The 24,244-nt window shown below is 36.3% G+C and overlaps 1 protein-coding gene across 2 annotated transcripts in view; it reads left to right on the forward strand.

Annotated features, from left to right (window-relative positions):
- ARHGEF26 (Rho guanine nucleotide exchange factor 26) overlaps positions 1-24,244 on the forward strand; it is a 232,098-nt gene that overhangs the window by 120,415 nt on the left and 87,439 nt on the right. For both annotated transcript variants that reach the window (XM_053710064.1, XM_053710065.1), the window contains exons 7-9: positions 17,440-17,592; positions 17,784-17,913; positions 23,250-23,324. In XM_053710064.1, coding sequence (XP_053566039.1) covers positions 17,440-17,592; positions 17,784-17,913; positions 23,250-23,324 — 358 coding nt within the window. The remainder of the gene's footprint in view (positions 1-17,439; positions 17,593-17,783; positions 17,914-23,249; positions 23,325-24,244) is intronic.

The raw sequence follows: 24,244 nt of genomic DNA on the forward strand, positions 1-24,244 counted from the left end.
TTCATTTGCTTTCAGACAGACAATGTCACAACTGTGGCATACATCAATCATCAAGGAAGGACTCACAGTCCTCTGGCTATGAAAGAAGTATCTCGAATTCTGGTTTGGGCGGAATCCAGCTCCTGTCTAATCTCTGCGGTTCATATCCCAGGTATAGACAATTGGGAAGCGGATTATCTCAGTCGCCAAACGTTGCATCCGGGCGAATGGTCTCTTCACCCAGAGGTATTTCTTCAGATTGTTCAAATGTGGGAGCTTCCAGAAATAGATCTTATGGCGTCTCATCTAAACAAGAAACTTCCCAGGTATCTGTCCAGATCCCGGGATCCTCAGGCGGAAGCAGTGGATGCATTATCACTTCCTTGGAAGTATCATCCTGCTTATATCTTTCCGCCTCTAGTTCTTCTTCCAAGAGTAATCTCCAAGATTCTGAAGGAATGCTCGTTTGTTCTGCTGGTAGCTCCGGCATGGCCTCACAGGTTTTGGTATGCGGATCTTGTCCGGATGGCCTCTTGCCATCCGTGGACTCTTCCGCTACGACCAGACCTTCTGTCGCAAGGTCCTTTTTTCCATCAGGATCTCAAATCCTTAAATTTAAAGGTATGGAGATTGAACGCTTGATTCTTGGTCAAAGAGGTTTCTCTGACTCTGTGATTAATACTATGTTACAGGCTCGTAAATCTGTATCCAGAGAGATATATTATAGAGTCTGGAGGACTTATATTTCTTGGTGTCTTTCTCATCATTTTTCTTGGCATTCTTTTAGAATCCCGAGAATTTTACAGTTTCTTCAGGATGGTTTATATAAAGGTTTATCCGCAAGTTCTTTGAAAGGACAAATCTCTGCTCTTTCTGTTCTTTTTCACAGAAAGATTGCTAATCTTCCTGATATTCATTGTTTTGTACAAGCTTTGGTTCGTATAAAACCTGTAATTAAGTCAATTTCTCCACCTTGGAGTTTGAATTTAGTTTTGGGGGCTCTTCAAGCTCCTCCGTTTGAACCTATGCATTCATTGGACATTAAATTACTTTCTTGGAAAGTTTTGTTCCTTTTGGCAATCTCTTCTGCCAGAAGAGTTTCTGAATTATCTGCTCTTTCTTGTGAGTCTCCTTTTCTGATTTTTCATCAGGATAAGGCGGTGTTGCGAACTTCTTTTGAATTTTTACCTAAAGTTGTGAATTCCAACAACATTAGTAGAGAAATTGTGGTTCCTTCATTATGTCCTAATCCTAAGAATTCTAAGGAGAAATCGTTGCATTCTTTGGATGTTGTTAGAGCTTTGAAATATTATGTTGAAGCTACTAAGTCTTTCCGAAAGACTTCTAGTTTATTTGTTATCTTTTCCGGTTCTAGAAAAGGCCAGAAAGCTTCTGCCATTTCTTTGGCATCTTGGTTGAAATCTTTAATTCATCTTGCCTATGTTGAGTCGGGTAAAACTCCGCCTCAAAGGATTTCAGCTCATTCTACTAGGTCAGTTTCTACTTCCTGGGCGTTTAGGAATGAAGCTTCGATTGATCAGATTTGCAAAGCAACAACTTGGTCCTCTTTGCATACTTTTACTAAATTCTACCATTTTGATGTATTTTCTTCTTCTGAAGCAGTTTTTGGTAGAAAAGTACTTCAGGCAGCGGTTTCAGTTTGAATCTTCTGCTTATGTTTTTCTTTAAACTTTATTTTGGGTGTGGATTATTTTCAGCAGGAATTGGCTGTCTTTATTTTATCCCTCCCTCTCTAGTGACTCTTGCGTGGAAAGATCCACATCTTGGGTAATCATTATCCCATACGTCACTAGCTCATGGACTTTTGCTAATTACATGAAAGAAAACATAATTTATGTAAGAACTTACCTGATAAATTCATTTCTTTCATATTAGCAAGAGTCCATGAGGCCCGCCCTTTTTTTGTGGTGGTTATGATTTTTGTATAAAGCACAATTATTCCAATTCCTTATTTTATATGCTTTCGCACTTTTTTATCACCCCACTTCTTGGCTATTCATTAGACTGAATTGTGGGTGTGGTGAGTGGTGTATTTATAGGCATTTTGAGGTTTGGGAAACTTTGCCCCTCCTGGTAGGAATGTATATCCCATACGTCACTAGCTCATGGACTCTTGCTAATATGAAAGAAATGAATTTATCAGGTAAGTTCTTACATAAATTATGTTTTCTTTCCTGTAGTTTGTGTGCCAAATATCTGTCTGGTTTATTGGCAAATATGAAATATTGTACTTTCAGTTTATGTAGTGTTTTAGTGGCATTTGTAGTCAGTAAGTTAGCTAATGTGGTTCTTTTTGCCTGTAATGTTCTTAAGGTATTCTCACTATGTGTAAGCCTGTGTGACTTCTCTAAAGTGGCTATCTCTTGGTGGAGTGTAGATATCTGTTTTTGACATTGTCTGGTATGTGCCGCCTTCCCTTGCATTAGTATTCCCCTAAGATATGCTTTGTGGGCCGCCCATGTGTATAAAGGGTTGGAGGTGGTATCTATATTTATGTCCCAGTACTCTTTGAGATATTTCAGGACCTGGTCCTGTGCTAGGGGCTGCTGGAAATATTGTGGGTCATAAAACCACGACTTTTCCCGCTTATGATCTTGTATCCCATCTAAAGATAGCGTCAGTATGGAGTGGTCAGACCAAACGCAGGGGTATATTTCAGAAGATAGTAAGATCGGGTGAAAGATTTGGCTGGTATAGATATAGTCAATTCTTGTATAAGATTTATGTGCAGCGGAATAATAGGTGGTGTCGTTTGTGGTTCCATATAAGGCCTGCCAGGAATCTATAAGAGTGTGGGACACCAGGTGTTCCTGAATGTGCTTTATATCCCGGTTGTGTTGCTGTTTTTTATGTGATAAAGTCTCTCGACTGGGTGTCTGGATCGGAGATAAGTTAATGTTAAAATCTCCAGCTACTATAATCCTATTTTGGGACCACTGAGTTAGAAGATGCGATATATGGACAAAGAATTCTGTCTGTTTCGTATTAGGTGCATATATATTGCAGAGTACTATGTCTGTGTTATCAATTTGACCTTTAACTATTAAATATCTCCCCTCCTCATCTGTGGTTATGGATTCAAGTTCAAAGTTAAGGACCGAGTGAATCAAAATGGAAACTCCTCTTTTTTTTGGTAGAGGCTGTGGCATGGTAATGTTGTTGAAAGTGTCTGGACCAATATTTAGGAACCTGATTGTTAAGAAAGTGAGTCTCCTGTAGGAAGAGAATATTAGCTTTGATATTTATATATTGGTTCATTGCCACTCGTCTCTTTACATCCGTATTCAGGCCTCTCACATTATGAGAAATTAATTTAATTTTAGGGGCCATCTAAGTGAAAATAGGATGTATCACAAATATATTGGGATATAGTTTGAGAAGATGTGTGCATCTGGAATTTCTCTGACCGGGGTAAGCCTCTGACCATTCTACAACTGTGTCATCTGGGCGTGTGTGATGTGCTACAACAGTATGTGGCTCTAAAAGGGGATTGTAGTGAGTAGTGTGAGTACAATAACAAATTAGTAAATTAACCATAGAAAAAAAACATAATAATTCCCTCACTTGAGGGCAAGGTAATAAGATAAATAACATTAACATTTTAAGTTTAAGTAACTGTGCAAGTGTTATAACTATGCAATAGAGAACAAAAACAATGGACGTGAGCCCTGTCTCTTCTACAGGCACATGGTAACTGCAGTTCATCTTTCACCCAACTCCCTGCTTTACCCCATTACCTGCAGAGTTCTTCATATATAACCTGATGGTCTATACAGGGAGTCCCGTAGTATACCTATTAAGCTTACAAAACTTCCATATCTGGTAGCATGGCTACCACCTACTCATTAGAGAGTCACATAAAAAGGTACTTCATGTGAGAGAGCTATGTTCCTCCTGCATTTGTCGACTTGTGGCTTTCATTTCTTTTCTCTTCCAGAGATAGAGAAAAAAAAAAGGGATTTCCCGGAAGGAAGCTGTGTTTCACTTATTCTTAGAACGTGTTTTCCATCTAGGAATGGTGTTTGATTTCAGAAATGCCTGGGGTTCCAGTTGTAGGGCTGAGACCGGCGGATCAGGCATTTTTGGTGTTTCTAGCCCCAGTCGTTGGCATAAGTCGGGGATGTCTGCCGCTTCCTTGATAGTCACAGTTAAGTTGTCCTTCAAGATATACAGAGTGAAAGGGAACCCCCATTTGTATTGAATCTGTTGTTTCCTCAATAGCTGAGTTAAGGGGCGAAAAGAGTTCCGCCTTTGGAGAGTCCTAAAAGATAGGTCTTGATAGAATTGAACAACTGACCCCTGGAATTTGAACGTAGGAGCATTTCTAGCTGCTGAGAGTATTAGCTCTTTGTCTTGGAAGAGCAGCATCTTCACTATTACATCTTGCGGTGGAGCCTCCCCCTTAGGTTTAGCCCTCAGAGCTCTGTGAGCTCTTTCCATAGTAAAATCACTATTTCCCTTATTTCCAGTTATGCTTCTGAAGAGTTGTTGTAGATAGGTAGGTAGCTCTTTACCATCCACTGTCTCCGGTATACCTTTTAGCCTTAGATTGCTTCTTCTACTCCTGTTCTCCAGATCTTCAATCTTGTCTTGCATCTCTGTGAACAGTTGGTGATGTGAGGCAATGGTTTGTGAAAGTCCATTCATATCCTCCGTAATTGCTTCTGTATGTTCTTCAATTGTATCCATTCTACCTCCTAGTTCTGCTATATCAGACCTGATCTCTGTTAGACTAGCTGTAACTGCCGTGTGCATGGAATCAATTTTAGTCCATAATTTATCAAAGCTAGCTGATATATCTTGTTTTTAAACCAAAGATTGCAGGTCTGCTTTAGTTACTGGGGTCTGATCTGTGTTTGATACTGCAGATTCTGAATCTGAGTCCATTTCTTCTGGGATCTCAGCGTCTGGTTGATCTATCGGTTTTATTGTTTTGGAAGGCTTGAAGTATGTGTTCAAAGATGTAGGCTTGTTTCTTTTGTCTAAGGAGGATTTCCTGGCAGACATTTCGGGAGACCTGTGAAAAAACCCCAGGTTCTCACTATGAAATAACGTAGTGGATCAGGGAGCAGGTGTCAATAGGGTTATAATCTGTTTGGTGAAGAAAAGGAAACTCGTGAGGTTCTTAAAAGTTGGAGGGGGAGGCTCTCACCGCCCTATCTCTGACTAGAAATGCATAAGGATTGTCACGGTGGTTTTGATATAATACTGGTGTTCTCTGTCCCGCTTTGGATGCTATTTTCCGGGATACATGTCCCCAGATACCTTCGTATGACTCATGTTAACAGACTAGCAGGGTATCAGTCCACACTTGCACAGCATAAGGTCAGCGGCTAAAAGTTCGGCATATTTTTAGACTGCAGTCACACCAAATTTAGCTTTGATAGCTGCAGGTTATTTGGACAAAGAGAAAAAAACAGCCGTATGGGCTCTCAATTTTCTGTAGCTTGTTTGTAAATCACCTAAGTGAATAAAGGCTGCGTGGTTTAGAAAAGATTACTGTCCTGTATCAAAAGCTGCAAGACAAGATCACCTTAACCATGTTTATAATCTGTTTTGGCCACTATAGCATGCACAGTACATCTAGGTCATAAATGGCTCCGTTCACATTTTATCAGACAATAAGTCCCTAGCTTTATTTAACTATTAAAAAGGTGAACAAATCGCACCTTTAAAACATGACACATGTTCAAAAATCAAATATTAACATACTAATATTCAGCATTACTGTAATGTGCTTATTCATAAAATTATAATTATTATTATAATAATTGGCAAAAATTAATTCGTTTTTGTTGATTTTTCTCCTTTCCATTTTCTGCTTATTTTTTCCATCTTTGGTCTGTGGAAAGCTCAGGTAAAAAACTCTGTTATATAAAGATTTTCTCTTCTATAAAGTAAAACATAAACAGAAGATGCCTCCTAGTATAATATAGTCAAGCACCAGACTTAAAGGGTTAAGAAACCCCAACATTTTATTTCATGATTTGGATAGAACATTCAATTTTAAACAACTTTCCAATTTACTTCTATTATCAAATTTGTTTTATTCTCTTGTTATCCTTTCCTGAAGGAACAGCATTGCATTACTGGCAGCTAGCTGAACACATCTAGTTAGCCAATCACAAGGGACAAATTAGTGCAGGCACCAATCAGCAGTTAGCACCCACTAGCATATTCTTTTTCAATAAGGGATACCAAGAGAACGAAGCACATTTGAAAATAATGTGAATTTAAAAGTGTCTTTAAATTACATGTTCTATCTGAATCATGCAAGTTTAATTTTGACTTTCCTATCCCTTTAATGCAAAGCACAGCGGGGTCATTATACTCAGACGTGGCAGCACCCAAATGTGCTTAGTAGTAGCCGACTGAGAGCTCCCTGCCCTCCGGAATGGGTGAAATAGCACCTGCTTTTCTAATGCCGTATAATAGGTCAATATAGCCGTGCAGCAGTTGTTAGCTAAAAAGCATTTATTAAAAATTGTGTACATCATTAAAAGCAAATAAGGAAGTAGCATATCACCCTTAAATGTACAAACACATCCACAACGCGTTTCTCGGCTGCATGAGCCGTTTAATCAGACTATATGAATTATTTATTTACATAAATAATTCTACAACATACATCAAGAACTAAAGCTCCTAGAACTGGTTTTAAATCATAATTTGTTTATAATTAAACACTTAGAAGAGGTTTGCCCATGACAATATCTTTATTTCTATATTTAATCTTTATTTCCAACTTTGACCTAAACCTTAAAAATACTGGTTATGTTGGTAAAACTAGAGGCTGATTGGCAACCCTACCTGGATTTAAGAAAATACAGATCATTTGGAATAATTGCTCATATATCTCAGGCAACCTTCTATATTCAAACAATAATGCTTTGGTAGGATTGATGAAATAAAAATTAGAGAACTAAGATTTGTAACAGCAAATTCTAAAAATTTAAACTTTATTATTAGTGACATTTAAAGTACACATCAGTTCATTTTAAATATCATCAGTAGCATTATTAAAGTGTACACTATTACAGTGATAATAAGCAGGGTGTATGCACATTTGCCCCATCATATGTTATGTATACTGCTCAGGATATAAAGAGTGCTCTAACAAAATAGGGCGTTATATTTTTACACTATTGTGCCAGCTTCTGCTCTCAACTCTAAAAAATATATGTGCAGATAATTTTTTATTGTTGTCAAAGTTCAATAATTAAGCTTTGAACTAACTAAAATAATATCCATGTTTGGGACACAGTAAGCTCTCTACAATAGAGCTTTGTTACCCTTATTGAAAGCTATTCTTATCACTTGGATGGACCATGCCAACTGCATAATGAAATTAAAAGCATGCCAGGTGGCTGAAACCTTTGGTACTCACAAGAAGGCATGTAAACACTGCAGTCTTTACCTGGATCATTACTACTGTTTGATTCACATTTAAAGAGACACTCAAGTCAAAATTAAACTTTCATGATTCCAATACAGCATGCAAGTTTAAACACCTTTCTAATTTACTATAATTTACTTCCATTAACAAAATGTACACATTTTTGTTATATTTACACTTTTTGAGTCACCAGCTCCTACTGGGCATGTGCAAGAATCCACAGAATATACGTATAGGCATTTGTGATTGGCTGATGGCTGTCACATGGTACAGGAGGAGTGGAAATAGACATTTGTCAGAAAAAAATCTACTACTGATTTGAAGTTCAGATTATGCTATTGCATTGTCATCATGCATTTGTCCTGGTCCTTTAAGGCAGTGATTTTCAACATTTTTTTTGCCGTGGCACACTTTTTTTACATTAAAAAATCCTGCGGCACACCGCCATCCCAAAATTTTACAAAATCACACATTGTAGCCTAATACAGCATATATTATACATCATAATGATTGTCTGTGAATGAATGTCAATATGTCATGGTTGTAAATGATGCCTGCCTGTCTGCCTGATGAGCCTGTCGCATCAAAACAAGCAAAATTTAAAAAATATGTCTCTGTTCTCAGTCTGCCGCGGCACACCTGAGGATCTCTCACGGCACACTAGTGTGCCGCGGCACACTGGTTGAAAAACACTGCTTTAAGGAATACATTATTGATAGGAAAAAGGGGGCAGGTACTTTGCTTCCTGATGCTGCCGGTCACACAGTGAGATTAAGGAACATGAAACACAATTTATCTTAAATAATTCAGATAGAATGTACAATTTTAAATAACTATTCAGTTTACTACTTTTATAAAATGTGCTTCATTAACTTGGTATCCTTTGTTGAAGAAGCAGCAATGCACTACTGTGAGATGAACTTATTGTTTGCGCCAATGACAGGCTTATATTTTCAGCCGCTCCCAGTAGTGCATTATTGCTCCTCAGCCCATCTTGGTATGCTCTTCAACAAAAGAGGATGAAACAAATTGGTTAATTGAAGTACATTGAAAATACATTTTAAAATCTGTCTGAAATGTGAAAGTTTCATTTTATTGTTCCTTTAACGGTCCCTATGGTACTGAAGGCCGACTTAAATAATCTCAACAGGCTGGAAAGCCTTAGAGAATCCGGTCTTTAGTATGATGAATTTATTGGCTGAGACATACAGTAGTCCTACCTAGAATTTTTTTTTTTTTAAAAACTGCTAGAAGAAAGACTAATTGTTACGAGTAAATATTAAGGATAAATGTGATTGTTAATGGGTACTGATCCTTCAATGTCTTATGTGCTTAAAATGAGCTATTTTAGATTTATTAGCAGCAGTAGATGGTATGTAGATAAGTTACCATGGTCGTTAAGATTATTAAAGGGATAAAAAACAATGCACCTTTAGGAAAAAGAAGTGAAATAAAAGTATTATTATATTTTATTTTTAAAGCGCCAACAAATTCTGCAGCACTGTCTATGGATACAAATTATAAGAGTTCAACAATGATACAATATTTGTAAGAGAAGACACAATTTATCAAACAAATACAAGTGGAATTGAGGGCCCTATTCCAGTGGGAACAAAGTAAATATAAAAACAACAAACAACTTACTTGATTGTTTGTAAAGTAATTCCCAGTGTAGCCACTGCATTTAGTAAGATAAGGGAGCTACCATTATAAAATGCAAGTTCTACTGCCACATGATTTTTGTGCATGGGCAACAAACTGACTGGAGCTAGTGCATGTGTCTATCAACTACTTCAAAGTGAAATATCCTCCTTTGCCATCGTGTAGAGATCACAGCCCCTTAAGAGGCTGTGACAGGAAGTAATGGACCTTGCACAAATTAAGTTTAAAAAAAAAGAAGATAAAATCATTTTAAAATGATGAATAATACATATTGCAATGAGTCAAAACTTTCATGATTTAGATACAGCCTGCAATTTTTAAAATTCGAATTTACTTTTATTATCTAATTTGCTTTTTCCTTGGTTTCCATTGTTCAAAAGCATACCTAGGTAGGCTCAGTAGCAGCAATGCACTACTGGGAGCTAGCTATTAATTGGTGGCTGCACATGCATGCCTCTTGTCATTGGCTAACCCAGGTAAGTGTAAAGGTATAGCTTAAAGGGACAGTTCACCCAAAAACTTTCTCCCCTTTAAATTATTTCCAATGATCCTTTATACCTGTTAGAGTGTATTAAATTGGTTGCAAGTAGCTCCTTTACTCATATTTCAGTATTTGAAATAGCTGATTTAGCTTGTGGTTTCCCAACCTATACTGAAAGTTTTGATACTGGCGTATACGCTATTGACAAGCCTAAGTAAACACAGCCAGCAGAAGAGATTACACCCTCAGTGGGGGGCATGATAGTTAAGTAATAAAATGATAATTTTCCATTGTTCTCTCTATGTATTGAGTTGGTGTTTCAGACAAATATAAGATAAGGAAGCAAGTCTGTGTACATAAAAGTGATAACATAATGAGATCTGATATTACCTGAAGCTCAACCCATTGTAATAGGCTGTGGTTTCAAAGCACAAAACCAGCTACTTCAGATACACAATTAAACCCAAAAATGCAATTTCTCAAATATTTTATACTCTGCAGTTGGTATAACAAGTCATTTAAAATACATTTATGGAAAAACAATTTTACAGTGTACTGTCCCTTTAAGTTACCCTAGGTTTAGAGTCTTTTTTGCATATCTTGTCCCATCTACTGAGGCACGTTAGGAGCAATTATACATAAGTGGATACAGTAACAATCTCAAATGATTTGGTGTCCGTTTTGAATAATATGTTAAAGGGATATAAACATACAAAAAGAAAATTCTTTAATATGTAAGAGCATTTTATAATTGCCCTATTGCTTTCATATAACTATGTGTTAGCAACTGTAAAGGGATTAACCACATAGCTATTGGCAACTCCACAGTAGCAATGCACTACTCCGAGTTAGCTGAAAAAATCTGGTAAGCCAATGACAAGGAACAAATGGGTTCCCAGTAGTGTATGGTATATAAATATTTTACAAAGGATACCAAGTGAACAAAGTAAATTTGAAAACAGAAGTGAATTTAAGTGTCTCTTTCTGAATCATGTAAATAATGTTGACTTTCCCATTCCTTTAAGAATGCTGTATTGGATTTCATATTGGCAAATGGAAGTGCATAATATATATGTAAAGAGAACTCTGTGATACTCATAAAGGCCCAGATTATGAGTGGAGAGCTAACAGTTAAGGGGTTTATCATGGCTGTTTGTGTGCTTTGGATGTAGTGCTCGTATTACAAGTTGAAAGTAAACGCGAATGGTTGAGCACAATTGAAATTAACGCCTGTGCATTTTCAGAGCTCTGATTAACTGTTTCATGTAACAAAAAAAGTGTCACAAAACACATCAAAAATAAATTGAAAACTACAGTTACACTCATATATATATATACAGGATATTTTTTCTCTGTGGAAGGGCATCAACGTGTGCTAAAAGAACGCGCACCCTGAGTTGTAATTGAAATGAACAGGCATGGAAGTTATTCTAGCTTTTTTCTATCTCAGGAGTGCTGTTCTCTCTCTTCTTTGACATATATATATATATATATATATATATATATATATATAGTATATGTGTGTATATATATGTGTGTGTATGTATATATATATATATATATATATATATATATATATATATATATATATATATATATATATATATATATATATATATATAAAAATATTTTTCAAAGTGCACCCTGGGAGCTGTTATTTTTTATGGAGTGCCTTTTCTTCTGACTACGATTTTCATATATATATATATATATATATATATATATATATATATATATATAGCACACAGAGAAAGTCCAGCACTCACAAGCTCACAACTAAGATAAAAAGCAGCAATGGAAGACTTAGTTACCGCATCTGGCCAAATGGGAAAATCCCAGGTACCTCGTCAAGGTCTCTTCCAAAAACCTGTGTGCTATATTAATGTATTTTTTTTTTTTCCCTGCTTGGGCCTTGCACCCAGGCCTGTCTGGGGATAACTGCCTGTGACTCTGGTGACAGTTCAGCTTCCTGAGAGTGCTGTTTTGCACCCTGGGCTGTGCATGTTACAGGGTCATAGGATGTGTACCCAGTCCAGCCTGAGAGTGCTGACCCCTCCCGTGTTTTGTTTATGTTTGGGGAGATTACATAAGCCTGTGCACCCTTCATTTTTACACAGTTGTTTGATTGTGAGCCTGCATTGTGTGGCTGTTTAGAGACCCAGGTTTTTGGAAGAGACCTTGACGAGGTACCTGGGCTTTTCCCATTTGGCCAGATGCGGTAACTAACTCTTCCATTGCTGCTTTTTATCTTAGTTGTGAGCTTGTAAGTGAGTGCTAGACTTTCTCTGTGTGCTACATTAGTGCAGCTTCCTGAGAGTGCTATTTTGCACCCAGGGCTGTGCATGTTACAGGGTCATAGGATATGTACCCAGTCCGGCCTGAGAGTGCTGACCCCTCCCGTGTTTTTATATATATATCTATATCTCAACAATAGATTGCACCGCACCTCCACCTCAGAAAAATCACAGGTACTTCAAATAGTAAAAGGTAAAAAAGATCCAAAAGTGCAGATTAGGACTGAAAGCCTATGTGTATGTGTGTTTATATGTATATATATATATATATGTATGTATGTATGTATGTATGTATGTGTGTGTGTGTGTGTATATATATATATATATATATATATATATATATATATTATGCATAATGTATGTGTGTGTGTATGTATATATATATATATATATACTAGGTGTCAGTTGTGAGTTTAATTCCACGTGACTATGTTTACGAGTTTAAACATCTGACAAACTTGTTTTGCATCTTCACCCACTATTGGCGATGCTATAATATGCTATCATAATGTGTGTGTTCCTTTCTTGGCTGAATTACTCTAATTCCAGCTAAAAACTTTAAACCTTTTTATCATTTCAGCAAATGGATTTTATTTCTATTTTTGTCCTGCAGCCATGGAAGGACACAAGTAGACCTAGAGATAAAAGGCCTCTAAACATTACTGAATGTAAGAATCCTACTGCAATCAATCATTAAGAGAGTTTTTTTATTTTTTATTGTTGCAGCACAGGAGTTAGGTGACGTTTTGTTTGTCACATGGGGCTGTTTTATACAAACCGTTGTATGAGTAACACATTCATACCTGGCGTGAGCAGAACTATATTTAGTCTCCATGCCAATGCAACTCATAAGTACACTTTGAAAAGCCAAGTCACTGTTATCGTTGGGTTGTAAATACATTTTTATGGCTATATAATCAGGTCATGAGAGACAAAAAGAACTTAATGTTCTAACAATGAAAAGAGCAGTCTGCAAACTGTATCAGTGCTGCATGTATTACTCAACATCATACTTAGGATGGGATTAGTACAAGTAAACGTTTCATTTGGCAATCGGTGACGTGCCTTTTTTTTTACCATTTTTCATTATGCTTCTCTTCTCTAGCTTTTAGAATTCTTTAAAGGGACATGCACATTAAAATTAATGGAGCACAATACAGTAGATTTGCATAATCAACAAATATTTTGACAAATGTTATGTCTTTTTCTGCTCCTCCTGTGTCATATGACAACCATCAGCCAATCACAAATGCATATACGCATATTTTGTGAATTCTTGCACATGCTCAGTAGACTGTGCACATTTTGTTAATTGAAGTAAACTGGAATGTTTTTTTTGTTTGTTTTTTAATATGCACGCTCTATCTGAATCATTCAATGTTTACTTTGACTTGTGTCACTTTAAATGTAGCATGCAGTCTTAAAGGGACACTGAACCCAATTTTTTTCTTTTGTGATTCAGATAGAGCATGTAATTTTAAGCAACTTTCTAATTTACTCCTATTATCAAATGTTCTTCAGTCTCTTGGTATCTTTATTTGAAAAGCAAGAATGTAAGTTTAGATGCTGGCCCATTTTTTGTGAACAACCTAGGTGGTTGTTGATGATTGGTGGATTAATTTAACCGACCAATAAACAAGTTCTGTGCAGGATCTGAACCAAAAAATAGCTTAGATGCCTTCTTTTTCAAATAAAGATAGCAAGAGAAGGAAGACAAATTGATAATAGGAGTAAATTAGAAAGTTGCTTAAAATTGCATGCTCTATCTGAATCACGAAAGAAAAAAATTGGGTTCAGTGTCCTTTTAAGATACTTTAAAATGTACTTCTGTTATCTTATTTACTTGGTTTCCTTGGTATCCTTTATTGAAAAGCATACCTAGATAGCCTCATGAGCAGCTCAGTAGTGTATAGCTGAATTTTAAAAACGGTCTAAAACCTACATTATTTCTTTGAGGATTAAGACAGAGTATACAATAAAAAAAAATAATAATTCCAATTTACTTCTATTATCTATTTTGCTACATTCTCTTGGTATAATTTATTGAAGGAGAAACAATGCACTGCTGGGAGCTAGCTGAACGCATTGGTAAGCCAATAAAACAGGCATATTGTGCAGCCACCAATCTACAGCTAGCGCCCATTTGTGATCCTACCTAGGTAAGTTTTTTAACAATACCAAAAGAACAAAACAAATTAAATAATAGAAGTAAATTGGAAAGTTGATTAAAATTGTATGCTCTATCTGAAGCAACTGCTTGTTTAATTTTGTTAGGCGGTTGTTGTCAATGCTCACAGACCCTTTCTTTTTTTCTGAATAAATACACATTTCGTTCTAATGACACAGTGAGTCCACGGATCATCATCAATTACTGTTGGGAATATCACTCCTGGCCAGCAGGAGGAGGCAAAGAGCACCCCAGGAAACTTAAAGGGACATGAAACCCAAAAATTGTCTTACATGATTCAGATAGAGAATACAATTTTGAACCAATTTACTTCTATTATCTAATTTATTTCATTCTTTAGATATCCCTTGTTTAAGAAATAGCAATGTAAATGGGTGAGCCAATCACACGAGGCATCTATGTGCAACCACCAATCAGCAGCTACTGAGCCTATCTAGATATGCTTTTCAACAGAAGTTATCAGGAGAATGAAGCAAATTAGATAATTAAAGTAAATTGTAAAGTTGTTTAAAATTGCATGCTCTGTCTAAATCACGAAAGAGAATTTTTGGGTTTCATGTCCCTTTAAGTATCACTTCCCTTCCCACAACCCTCGGTCATTCTCTTTGCCTGCGTTGCAAGGAGGTGCTTTGCCTCAGCTGAGATTTCTTTGTGAGAGAGATACTGCAAGCAGTGGTGCCTTCTGTTTAGGTTACCTGTCTTGCCCTCCCTTATCATCTGTGTCCTCTAGCTTGGGTATTGATTCCCAACAGTAATTGATGATGAAAATTTATGCTTACTTGATAAATTTCTTTATTTCTTGACACAGTGTGTCCACGACCCTCCCTGTTTTTCAGACAGTTTATTTATATAAACCTCAGGCACCTCTGCACCTTGTGTTGTTTCCTTGCTCTCCTTTTCCTTCGGTCGAATGACTGGGGTTTGTGGGAAGGGAAATGCCTGGGTTGCTCTTTGCCTCCTCCTGCTGGCCAGGAGTGATATTCCCAACAGTAATTGATGATGATCCGTGGACTCACCGTGTCAAGAAAGAAAGGAATTTATAAGCATACATTTTGTTTTTGGGTTTTTGTATGGAAGCTGTGTACAAGATGACTGGTATTTAAAGGGACAGTGAACATCTTGAGATTTTTTATATAAAATGTTTTATGGATAACGCAAAAACTTTGCAAAATATTTTCATTATTTACTTTGCCCCTTTTCATGTAATTTAGCTCTTAAAAAAAAAAGAGTAATTTCTAATTCTCAGAACTTTAAAACACCCTGCGGACTTCTCAAGGCTAACTCGGCTACATATAGGTACCTAATTGGATAATTCAGATAACATCTTCAAAACAAGATTGGCTCTCCAAAAAATAAGGCAGATGGAGGCTGGAGCTTGGTTATTGAAAAATAATTGTAGTAAAAATGTTGTTAATGTGTTCTAAAAAGATTTAGACTTGGGTGAGTATAGTATAGTAAGAGATGACTTGTAATTATGAGGTGTTTACTGCCCCTGTGTTTTTTTTTAATATGTTGATTATCTAAGAGTGTTTTAAGATGGACAAGAAGATAAATATATTATTATTAAAATCAGTATATTGTGTTATTTTTCAATTGTATGTTTTATGATTGGATATTTTATACATACCTATGCCTGCTCATTTGCTACATTAAAGGGACAATCTAGTGTAACAAAATGTTTTTATTCATTTTAACTTTTTATGATAAAATTAAGGCTGGTTTCTCTCTATGGGACTGATGATCAAAAACTCGCCGCCATGGAGAGAAATCGCACAAAAGCTTTTATTTGTTTTTGTTAAACTTTTATTGTAATATAGGAGTCTCCTGTTCACATACAGAACCCTGCATTTTGCGTTAAACATCACTCAAGGTAAAATTTGGGTTTCTAAAATTGATTGAGAGACTTTTCTGTACTGACGAGACTTCTTAGATCATTATGCCTGAGCAGAGAGCTTTAGATCATCGGGTCCTATGTATTTAAAGGGACAGTCTACACCAGAGTTATTGTTTAAAAAGATAGATAACACCTTTATTACTCATTCCTCAGCTTTGCACAACCAACATTGATATATTAACATACTTTATAACCTTTTAAACCTCTAAATTTCTGCCTGTTTCTAAGCTACTAAAGACAACCTCTTATTGCATGCTTTTATATTTGCTTTTCAGAACAGGGGAGTGCTAGTTCATGTGAGCCATATAGATAACATTGTGCTAACGTCCATGAGTTGTAGCAGACACTGCACTAATTGGATAAAATCAAAGTCAATAGATAATAAATGACTAAATAACCATGTGATCAGGGGCTGTCAGAAAAGGCTTAGATACAAGCTAATCACAAAGGTAAAAAGTATATTAATATAACTGTGTTGGTTATGCAAAACTGTGTAATGGGTAATAAAGGGATTATCTATCTTTTTAAACAATATTTTTGGAGAAGACTGTCCCTTTAACACAGAAACATAGTTAAAGAGAGATAAAACCCCAAAAATGTTCTTTCATAATTTTAAGAAACTTTCTAATTTACTCCTATTATAAAGTTTTCTTCATTCTCTTGGTACATTTAGCCACCAATCAGCAAGTGTTACCCAGGGTGCTGAACCAAAAATGGTCCGGCTCCTATGCTTTTTCAAATAAAGATAGCAAGAGAACAAAGAAAATTTATAATAGGAGTAAATTAGAAAGTTGCTTAAAATTGCATGCTCTATCTGAATCATGAAATAAAACATTTGGGTTTCATGTCCATAAAAATACATGCATTGATTGTGCAGTGATTGTGAACTAGAAAGAAGGGACATACATATGTATCTCCTCATGAACCACATTGAAGCTCACTTGGTATGTGAGTTGACTAGATGTTTCGCGTCTTTGTAGGGGGTAAGAAATCTAATAATAAATATATTTTATTGTTACACAAGAATGTCCTAAAAGTACCAGAGGTACAAAGTGCCGTAAAAATAACGGAAAAAAAGTTTGATATCATTTGAATCTTGATACTATTCTAATTGGAAACTATTATTTTGGTGTTTTAGGATGTTGAATTGATTCTTGTCTAATTTCTACAATATCTGTTTTTGTTGGTGACTTTGATGTATCCTCAAACTGAATGTGTTTTCTTGGAATTGCACAATATAAAAAAACAAACAAAAAAAACTGTATAATTAGTAAAGTTAATCCACAAAAAAAAAAAAAAAAACCCTTGAATTGATGTTTAAATGCATTTAATGAAAACTAGTTCAGCACAGTGTTAGAGTAATTCTAATTAAATTAGAATTACATTTTAGGATTTACTTACATTACTAAACAGGAAACAATTTGACCTATACATTATCCTGTGTTTTGTTGACCTTCTTTTTTTTATATAAACAAAGGTAAAATGTAGACGCTGAAATTGTATCTTTTCGATTTTGTCTGACAGGTTTTTTAAAGAACTGGAAGGAAGACATCAGCGAAATATTCTTATTGAAGATATCAGTGATATAGTGGAGAAACATGCAAAGACCACATTTGATCCCTATGTGAAATATTGCACGAATGAGATTTATCAGCAAAGGACACTTCAGAAGTTAATGTATGATTTTTTTATATTTTGTTCCATTCTAAAGTAACTTGTTTTAAAGCACAAGGCTGGGCCAGGGAACAAGTTTGTAAAATATATTGTGGTCAGATCTGTTCTCGTTTTTAAAGACTGTACTACTGTAAATCATGTTTCACAGATCTCTCTGATTCTTCATATCAATTTTTTTTATTTTATTCATCCAGATCCACAAATTCAGCTTTTAAGGAGGTTCTGTCTAGAATTGAATCTCAAGAAGAATGCAGGAACCTACCCATGATTTCCTTCCTTATTCTTCCTATGCAGAGAGTTACTCGTTTTCCGCTGCTCATGGATGTAAGAGCTCCTCATATATATATATATTTTCTATGTTTACTCTAATATATGTTTCAATGAATTTGCTTGATTAACTTTTTGCATTCTAAGAAAAGTAAATGGCATATTTTTTTAAGGGGACATAACACCTACAAGGTTCTTTCATTATTCAGCTATAATATGCAATTTTAAACAACTTTCCAATTTACTTCTATAACCCAATTTGCCTAATTCCCTTGGTAGTCTTTATTGAAGGAGCGGCAATGGCAATGCGCTACATGGAAATAGCTGAAAACATTGGGTGAGCCAATGACAGGAGGCATATATGTTATTTGAAAATCGCAAGTTGTTTATTGACCTTATAAATTAATATGGAATAAAAAGCTGGATTCCCCCCCCCTCTTCCCATTGGAAATAATAGTTGAACGGATATTTGTTTAAAGGGAACTAGTTAAAGGAACAGTCTAGTCAAAATTTAAACTTTCCTGATACAGCAAATTTTGTTTTGTTTTCTTGGTATTCTTTTTTAAAAGCTTAACCTAGGTTGTCTCTGATTTTTAAACCATTGAAGGCCGTCTCTTATCTCAGTGCATTTTAACAGTTTTTCACAGTTAGACAACGCTAGTTCACGTGTGTCTTATAGATCACATTGTGCTCACTCCAGTGGAGTTATTTAGGAGTCAGCACTGATTGGCTAAAACGCAAGTCTGACAAAAGCACTGAGCTAAGGGGGCAGTCTGCAGAGGCTATGATACAAGGTAATCACAGAGGTAATAAGTGTATTAATAACACAGTGTTGGCAATGCAAAACTGGCAAATAATAAATGGATTATTTATTTTTTAAAAATAATAAAACATTTCAACTAGACTGTCACTTTAAATAATATTCAGACTATTGAAAAAGTGACTGTTTCTAGAAGACATACATAAATAGATAAGGAAAGACACAAGATAGCAAAAAGAAGCACAAAAAAAAGACACACAGAAAGATATAGAGAGAAAAGGAAGAAAAACCAAAAGAGGCAAAAGATGCAGAAACAGAGTTGGGGTAAAGAGAAGGAAGGGTGAAAAGGACTTGGGAAATATATGAATAGGGAGTAAAATAGAGACACAGATAGAGAGAGGGAGACACTCATGAGAAGACAAAAAACAGCAGAGATACGAAGAGACAAAACCAGATAGAAATATACATGGAAGGACAGTTACACTTAAAGGTACAGTAAACATTCAGAATAATGTTATATAATTCTGCACACATTGCTGAATTATATAACATTATTTTAGCAGTAACTTCAATTTAGTCCAATAGCGCGACCGGGCATGTTGTGACTAGCCAGCAAGCCCGCAAAGCACTTTGGATATCCAAGACCCGCTCAGTAGATCCTGGAGCGGAGTCCAAAGTTACACTTGAAAATCTAGAAATACTTTTAATTTTTAAAGTTACAGCTAAAATAATGTTCTATAATTGTGCATTGTGTGCAGAATTATATAATATTATTCTGAACGTTTACTGCCCCTTTAAACGGAGGGAAAGTGAAACACAATAGGAAAAGACGGAGAGAGGGTTCCAGGCTCCAAGCAGCCAGAAAACCACTTCATTCAAGTGACATAACAGATATGAAGGCAAGATCAATGTTAACAGACAGGCACACAGTTCTGAATAAAAGTTCTTGTTCTGGCTGCTGGGAAGATTAGGAAGTAGGTTGCAGGCTGCTGTGACAGCCTGGGCAGCTGCTTTCCCTTTCAGTCAGTTTGCTCCATCACTGTAACACTCGCTGAATTAAATCTAGTCCGTAAATGTAACAATCTAAGTGTAAAAACAATCTTCATAAAACAACTTGTTTTATTGACAGAACAATTTTGTTGTGTCGACAAAACAAGTTAAGAAAAAATTACAAATGCATGGCCTCTCTGGGCTTCCATAGTATATGTGTATATCTATTTATATGCAGTGCTTTTATTTAAGAAGAAAAAAAAGGTGCTGGTACTTATTGATTATTAATTGATACATTGTACTCAGTAACAAGAAAAGCAAAATGACTCTCTTGGGAAAACATTTACATGACAATTACTAATATTACCCGTTGTGAGAGTGAAAAGGTTGCGGTACTCAGTACCGGTGAGTACTCCCACAAAAAAGAGATCTATATTAGGTGCACCTCGCTAGTACCGGGTAGGACCCCCTTTTAGCTTCAGAACTGCCTTAATTCCTTGTGGCATAGATTTAACATGATAGCATCACGCAGTTGCTGCAGATTTGTCAGCTGCACATCTATGATGCAAATCTCCCGTTCCACCACAGACAATGGTGCTCTATTGGATTGAGATCTGGTGACACTGGAGGCCATTGGAGTACAGGGAACTCATTGTCATGTTCAAGAAACCAGTTTGAGATGATTTAAACTTTCTGACATGGTGCATTATCCTGCTGGAATTAGCCATCAGAAGATGGGTACACTGTAGTCATAAAGGAATGGACATGGTCCGCAACAATACTCGGGCAGACTGTGGAGTTTAAAAGATGCTCAAATGGTACTAAGGGGCCCAAAGTGTGCCAAGAAAATATCCCCCACACCACCACCACCAGCCTGAACTGTTGATACAAGGCAGGATGGATCCATGCTTTCATGTTGTTTATGCCATATTCTGACCCTACCATCTGAATGTCGCAACTGAAATCGAGACTTATCAGACCAGGCATGTTTTTCCAATCTTCTATTGTCCAATTTTGGGTAGCCTGTGCTAATTGTAGCCTCAGTTTCATGTTCTTAGCTGACAGGAGTGGCACCCTGTGTGGCCTTCTGCTGCTGTATGTATATATGTATGTATGTATGTATATATGTATGTATGTATGTATATATGTGTATATATACAGGGAGTGCAGAATTATTAGGCAAGTTGTATTTTTGAGGATTAATTTTATTATTGAACAACAACCATGTTCTCAATGAACCCAAAAAACTAATTAATATCAAAGCTGAATAGTTTTGGAAGTAGTTTTTAGTTTGTTTTTAGTTTTAGCTATTTTAGGGGGATATCTGTGTGTGCAGGTGACTATTACTGTGCATAATTATTAGGCAACTTAACAAAAAACAAATATACCCATTTCAATTATTTATTTTTACCAGTGAAACCAATATAACATCTCAACATTCACAAATATACATTTCTGACATTCAAAAACAAAACAAAAACAAATCAGTGACCAATATAGCCACCTTTCTTTGCAAGGACACTCAAAAGCCTGCCATCCATGGATTCTGTCAGTGTTTTGATCTGTTCACCATCAACATTGCGTGCAGCAGCAACCACAGCCTCCCAGACACTGTTCAGAGAGGTGTACTGTTTTCCCTCCTTGTAAATCTCACATTTGATGATGGACCACAGGTTCTCAATGGGGTTCAGATCAGGTGAACAAGGAGGCCATGTCATTAGATTTTCTTCTTTTATACCCTTTCTTGCCAGCCACGCTGTGGAGTACTTGGACGCGTGTGATGGAGCATTGTCCTGCATGAAAATCATGTTTTTCTTGAAGGATGCAGACTTCTTCCTGTACCACTGCTTGAAGAAGGTGTTTTCCAGAAACTGGCAGTAGGACTGGGAGTTGAGCTTGACTCCATCCTCAACCCGAAAAGGCCCCACAAGCTCATCTTTGATGATACCAGCCCAAACCCTGTACTCCACCTCCACCTTGCTGGCGTCTGAGTCGGACTGGAGCTCTCTGCCCTTTACCAATCCAGCCACGGGCCCATCCATCTGGCCCATCAAGACTTAATCTCATTTCATCAGTCCATAAAAACTTAGAAAAATCAGTCTTGAGATATTTCTTGGCCCAGTCTTGACGTTTCAGCTTGTGTGTCTTGTTCAGTGGTGGTCGTCTTTCAGCCTTTCTTACCTTGGCCATGTCTCTGAGTATTGCACACCTTGTGCTTTTGGGCACTCCAGTGATGTTGCAGCTCTGAAATATGGCCAAACTGGTGGCAAGTGGCATCTTGGCAGCTGCACGCTTGACTTTTCTCAGTTCATGGGCAGTTATTTTGCGCCTTGGTTTTTCCACACGCTTCTTGCGACCCTATTGACTATTTTGAATGAAAAGCTTGATTGTTCGATGATCACGCTTCAGAAGCTTTGCAATTTTAAGAGTGCTGCATCCCTCTGCAAGATATCTCACTATTTTTGACTTTTCTGAGCCTGTCAAGTCCTCCTTTTGACCCATTTTGCCAAAGGAAAGGAAGTTGCCTAATAATTATGCACACCTGATATAGGGTGTTGATGTCATTAGACCACACCCCTTCTCATTACAGAGATGCACATCACCTAATATGCTTAATTGGCAGTAGGCTTTCGAGCCTATACAGCTTGGAGTAAGACAACATGCATAAAGAGGATGATGTGGTCAAAATACTCATTTGCCTAATAATTCTGCACTCCCTGTATGTATGTGTGTATGTATATATATATATATATATATATATATATATATATAAACTCTTCATGTAGAGAAGAGGCACACACAAGACTTGATTAACATAAGTTTTATTAATTCATTAATTCAGTCAACGTTTCGGTCCTCACAGGGACCTTTGGCTGTGTGAAGCAGTCAGCGGTGACTCACTGCTGACTGCTTCACACAGACTCTTACGGAGAACAGTCTTGACAAAGGTCCCTGTGAGGACCGAAATTTAAGTGTTCCTCTGTGTGGACTACTGGACTTGATTAATTAATGGGACATGAAACAAACATTTATTTCTATTATAATTTGATTAGAGCACGTAATTTTAAACAATTTTCCATTTCACTTCTATTATCTACTTTTGTTTAGTTGCCTTGGTATCCCTTGTGGAAAAGGATATTTAGGTAGGCTTAGGAGCTGCTGATTAGTGACTGTACATATATGCATCATGTTATTGGCTCACACAGTGCGTGAAGTAGCTCCCAGTAGTGTATTGTTGCTTATTCAACAAATAATACCAAGAGAGTGAAGCAAATTAAATAATAGAAGTAAACTGGAAAGTTGTTTAAAATGGTATTCTCTATCTGAATCATGAAAGTAAAAGTCTGGCTTTAATAATAAAACCTCAACAATTGTCAAGTGCCCACTTTGACAGATTTAGCTCACCGTTTTCATGCCTTATTAACCTGATGTAAAAAATGAAAGTGCCAGACATGACATGTAGTAGTGATCAGGTTCAGCAGTAAGCCTTTTGTAAAGTTTTATTTGCACTTCATAAATCAAGCGTGACCCAACCTCATCCAAAGTACAAGGAACTTACAGAGAGTTGCAGGATTATGTAATATCAGTATGCAATTAATATTTCATCTAAGCTACGTTTTTACTATATATATTTCTATTCTAGACAATCTGTCAAAAAGCACCCAAAGGTTCTCCAAAGCATGAAGCTTGCAAGCGAGCCTTAAAAGAAGTAAGCAAAGTAAGTATTTTATTTCTTGCTTTTCTTTTTCTGTTTATTTAGTCCTTGTAGGTTTCATTTACTTCATTAAAAGGATATTGATTGGTTTCAGTTTAATCTGTGTGCCAAGTAGATAAATAATTTGTAAAACTATTTAAAAAGGCAGGCTTCATTTTTACATATCTTAATCTAAAATATGCAACGTTATTTAATGACAATCCAATCCCTTGATTCAGACCCTTTTTTTAATAGAAGCAAGGAGTGATTTTATACATTATTTATACATTATTTTTCAACATTAACCATTTTGCTGCTGGAGTGGGAGTTGCGTATTAAAGGCAAAGCACAACTTCAATGTACTTTTTTTTTTTTTTATTTGGATACAAATTTAATTTAAATTGTATACAAATCTGCATATGACATAAGGCCATGGTTAGTTTGATCATAAACAAATTATTTATTTTTTAAGGAATTTATTAAAAACTCATCCTTTTATTGCAGGGTTGTTCAATCCCAGAAATAATAATGTAGCCATCCTTGGTTTTTCATCTTGCCCCTCACTTCCCCAGATTTATATGATGTTTGGGCCTCAACCCTAGTGGTTGATGCCAAAACTACTCTTCATCTCCATGTGCTGGTCACTGTAACACATCTGTGTATATAAAGCTGTGGAAGATATTGGTCCTTTTTGCTGAAATTTGCTCATACTTTTGTGACAATTATTCCCTTTTTTCAGTTTTGTATGAGATCTGAGGTTCTTGTCTTAGTGAAAATGGAACCACAAGGATCTGTCTTAGAGGATTTTTCTGTTACACCTTTATGAGTTTGTCTTTCAGCCCATAGTTAGAGGAAATCAGATATTTCTTGAGATATATAATAAAAAAAAAATCTATTTGGAATGTTATCACAGAGGTCAGTCTGATCTATTGCATTACGATCTA

The sequence above is a fragment of the Bombina bombina genome, chromosome 4 (assembly GCF_027579735.1).
Source record: "Bombina bombina isolate aBomBom1 chromosome 4, aBomBom1.pri, whole genome shotgun sequence".
Taxonomy (NCBI): domain Eukaryota; kingdom Metazoa; phylum Chordata; class Amphibia; order Anura; family Bombinatoridae; genus Bombina; species Bombina bombina.